This window comes from Geospiza fortis, unplaced genomic scaffold, assembly GCF_000277835.1.
Source record: "Geospiza fortis unplaced genomic scaffold, GeoFor_1.0 scaffold1400, whole genome shotgun sequence".
Classification (NCBI taxonomy): domain Eukaryota; kingdom Metazoa; phylum Chordata; class Aves; order Passeriformes; family Thraupidae; genus Geospiza; species Geospiza fortis.
This window is the reverse complement of record NW_005054848.1, coordinates 1-3,296: the sequence shown is the minus strand read 5'-3', so window position 1 is coordinate 3,296 and position 3,296 is coordinate 1. Positions and strand designations below refer to the sequence as shown.

The 3,296-nt window shown below is 65.3% G+C and overlaps 1 protein-coding gene across 1 annotated transcript; it reads left to right on the top strand.

The window, feature by feature from the left end:
* The first annotated feature begins 9 nt into the window (after positions 1-9).
* On the top strand, positions 10-3,251 carry CNPY2 (canopy FGF signaling regulator 2). Its single transcript, XM_005431240.2, has 5 exons — positions 10-123; positions 649-764; positions 1,063-1,260; positions 1,551-1,647; positions 2,770-3,251. The coding sequence occupies exons 1-5, from the start codon at positions 42-44 to the stop codon at positions 2,811-2,813; spliced, it is 537 nt and encodes a 178-aa protein (XP_005431297.1). The 5' UTR covers positions 10-41; the 3' UTR covers positions 2,814-3,251.
* Positions 3,252-3,296: the final 45 nt, after the last annotated feature.

Sequence of the window (3,296 nt, the reverse complement as noted above, 5' to 3'; positions counted from 1 at the left end):
GGTGGGGGGGCCGGTGCCGGGGAACCTGCGGAGCCCCGGGGATGCTGCTCGGCCTGGCCCTGGCCTTGGCATCGCTGCTGCCTGCGGCCGGAGCGCGCCGGAGCCAGGACCTGCACTGCGGAGGTGTGGGGGACACGGGGGGGACACGGGGGAACAGATGGGATGGGACAGGATGGGGGGGACGGGATGGGCAGGACAGGACGGGAAAGGGGGGAAAGGGAGGACAGGGACAGTGTGGGACAGGGGAAACAGGGCAGGACAGGACGAAGAAGGAGGGGAAAGGGAGGACAGGGACATTCAGGTCAGGACAGAATGGGACGGGGGGAACAGTGGGGACACGGCAGGACAGGTGGGGAATGGGGGAAAGGAGGACAGGGACATGGGGACAGGATGAAAAGGGAAGACAGGGCTGAATAGGGGGACAGGGTCAGAGGAGACACCAAGACACAACAGGGGGACAGGCCAGGTGGTGGCACAGGGCTTGGGGGTGTCCACTGGGACCAGCTGGACCCCCAGGGGGACAGGCTGAGGGTCTCCAGCCCGTGGAGACCCTTCCCCATCCCAGAGTGCCCCAGTCACACCAGTCTGGCTGTGGGCAGCCACAGGAGCACACATGCCATATGTTCCATGTCACCGTGTCCCCCGCAGCCTGCCGGGCGCTGGTGGATGAGCTGGAGTGGGAGATCGCCCAGGTGGACCCCAGAAAAACCATCCAGATGGGCTCGTTCCGCATCAACCCCGACGGCAGCCAGTCCGTGGTGGAGGTGAGGCCTCTCCTGGTGTCCCTGCCCTCCGTGTCCCCACTGACCCCTGCCCGGGGCCGCTCCTGGTGTCCTGGGGCCAATCCCGGTGTCCCCACTGACCCCTGCCCGGGGCTGCTCCCAGTGTCCCTGCTGACCCCTGCCCAGGGCCTCTCCTGAGCCTCTCCCCATGTCCCCTCTCCCCAGGGCTGCTCCCGGTGTCCCCACTGACCCCTGCCCGGTTCCTCTCCCGGTGTCCCCCTGGTGTCCCCACTGACCCCTGCCCGGTTCCTGTCCCGGTGTCCCCTCCCCGGCGCCGCAGGTGCCGTACGCGCGGTCCGAGGCGCACCTGACGGAGCTGCTGGAGCGGGTGTGTGAGAAGATGAAGGAGTACGGGGAGAAGCTGGACCCGGCCACGCAGCGCAAGAGCTACGTCAGAGTCATCTCCCGTGATGGCACCAAGATGGACCTGTCCGGGGTCAAATTCGACGGGGACATCATCAACAGCCTGAAATTCGCTGTGTGTGAGGGGACAGAGGGGGAAATGGAGGGGGAAAATGGGGGGGGAAAGGGAGGACAGGGACATGGGGGGAGGATGGGACAGGGGAGCAGTGGGGACAGGTGGGAAATGGGAAAAGGGAGGACAGGGACAATGAGGATAGCATGGGACAAGGGGAACATTGGGGACAGGATGGGAAATGGAGGAAAGGGAGGACAGGGACATGGGGACAGGGCAGGACAGGTGGGAAATGGGCAAAGGGAGAACAGGGGCTCCCGTGGGCTGGCGGTGTCACCGTGTCACCGTTGCAGTGCGAGAGCATCGCTGAGGAGTACGAGGACGAGCTGATCGAGTTTCTGTCACACGAGGCTGACAATGTCAAGGACCGGCTCTGCAGCAAGAGGACGGGTGAGATGGGGGGCCTGGGGGGCTCTGCTGCTGCTCCTGGGCTGTGGCTGCTGCCTTGGTGCTGGGATGAGCTGAGCTGAGCTGAGCTGCCAGCCCAGAGCTGGGGCTGTTCCTGGGGGTCTCTCCTGCTGTTCCTGGGGGTCTGTCCTGCTGTTCTGGGGGTCTCCTGGTGTTCTGGGGTCCCTCCTGCTCCATCAGTGCTGGGATGGGAGAAGATGCTGGCCCAGAGCTGGGGCTGTCCCAGGGGGTCTCTCCTGCTGTTCCTGGGGGTCTCTCCTGCTGTTCCTGGGGGTCACTCCTGCTGTCCTGGGGGTCTCTCCTGCTGTCCCAAGGGGTCTCTCCTGCTGTTCCAGGGGTCGTGGCAGCTCTGTCAGTGCTGGGATGGGATTTTCTGCCAGCCCAGGGCAGGGAGGAGTTTCAAGTTCTTCCCCAAATCCCAGCACCCCATTGCAGTGCCCAGACCCTGCCGGCGCAGGGTTGTTTTGGGATGCTGGGGCCGAGCCAGGGCAGCTGCTGTGCTGACTCTGTGGCCTCTCCTGGCGCATCCAATGGCCCTGTCCCATCCTGGGGCTATTTCCAGCTCGCAAACAGCCGGGTCAGGGCACGCTGTGACCTTTGGGCAGTCCTGGACGGGGCCCGTATTTGTACCTGGCACAGCCAGCAGGGCAATGCTCTGCCCCAGGGGATCCTGAGGGTCTCCACTGCTGCTCCTGGGGCTCCTCCTGCAGTGAGGGGACAGAGCAGGGACAGGCCAGGCTGTGGCTGTGCCCAGACAGTCACATTTGTCACTAACCACAGGACAAAGGCAGGGAAATGCCACTGGCCCGGCTTGGGTCACAGCAGGGACTGGTCCTGGGAGGGGACAGGGTAGCACAGAGTCCCACAGGGCTCTGATGTCCCCATGAGGGTCTCGTGGGATCTCTGCATCCTGAGGGTCTCACAAGGCTCTGATGTGTCCTGAGGGTCCCGTAGGGCTCCAGCACTGAGGGTCCCACAGGGCTGCTGTGTCCTGGGGGTCTCCTGGGGGTCTGGGGCATCCTGAGGGTCCCACAAAGCTCTGATGTGACCCAAGGGTCCCCCAGGGCTCCCCCACACCCCCATTGTCCCCCGTTGTCCCCGCAGACCTGTGTGACCACGCGCTGCACATCCCACACGACGAGCTGTGACTGCCTGGGGAGCGGGGACCGGGACGGCGCCGGGACCCACCGGGGCATCCTTGGGAACCACGGGGACGTCCTTGGGACCCACCGGGACATCCCTGGGAACCACCGGGACATCCTTGGGAACCACGGGGACGTCCTTGGGACCCACCGGGACATCCCTGGGAACCACGGGGACATCCTTGGGAACCACGGGGACGTCCTTGGGAACCACGGGGACATCCCTGGGACCCACCGGGACATCCTTGGGAACCACAGGGACGTCCCCAGGACCCACTGGGACATCCCTAGGAACCACGGGGACAGCCCTGGGACCCACCAGGACATCCCTGGGACCCACCGGGACATCCTTGGGACCCACCGGGACGTCCCCAGGACCCACCTGGATCTCCTTGGGACCCACCAGGACGTCCCCAGGACAGACAGATCTCCGGGACCTCCCCAGCTGCCTCACCCCGTGCAGAGCTCCCGTCCTATTTATTCCCCATT

Bases quoted from the DNA above. Each gene is read 5' to 3' on its own strand.
- CNPY2 (XM_005431240.2), top strand. From the start codon at position 42: ATGCTGCTCGGCCTGGCCCTGGCCTTGGCATCGCTGCTGCCTGCGGCC. The intron at 124-648 runs GTGTGGGGGACA...TGTCCCCCGCAG, and splicing joins CCAGGACCTGCACTGCGGAG to CCTGCCGGGCGCTGGTGGAT. The intron at 1,261-1,550 runs GTGTGTGAGGGG...TCACCGTTGCAG, and splicing joins TCAACAGCCTGAAATTCGCT to TGCGAGAGCATCGCTGAGGA.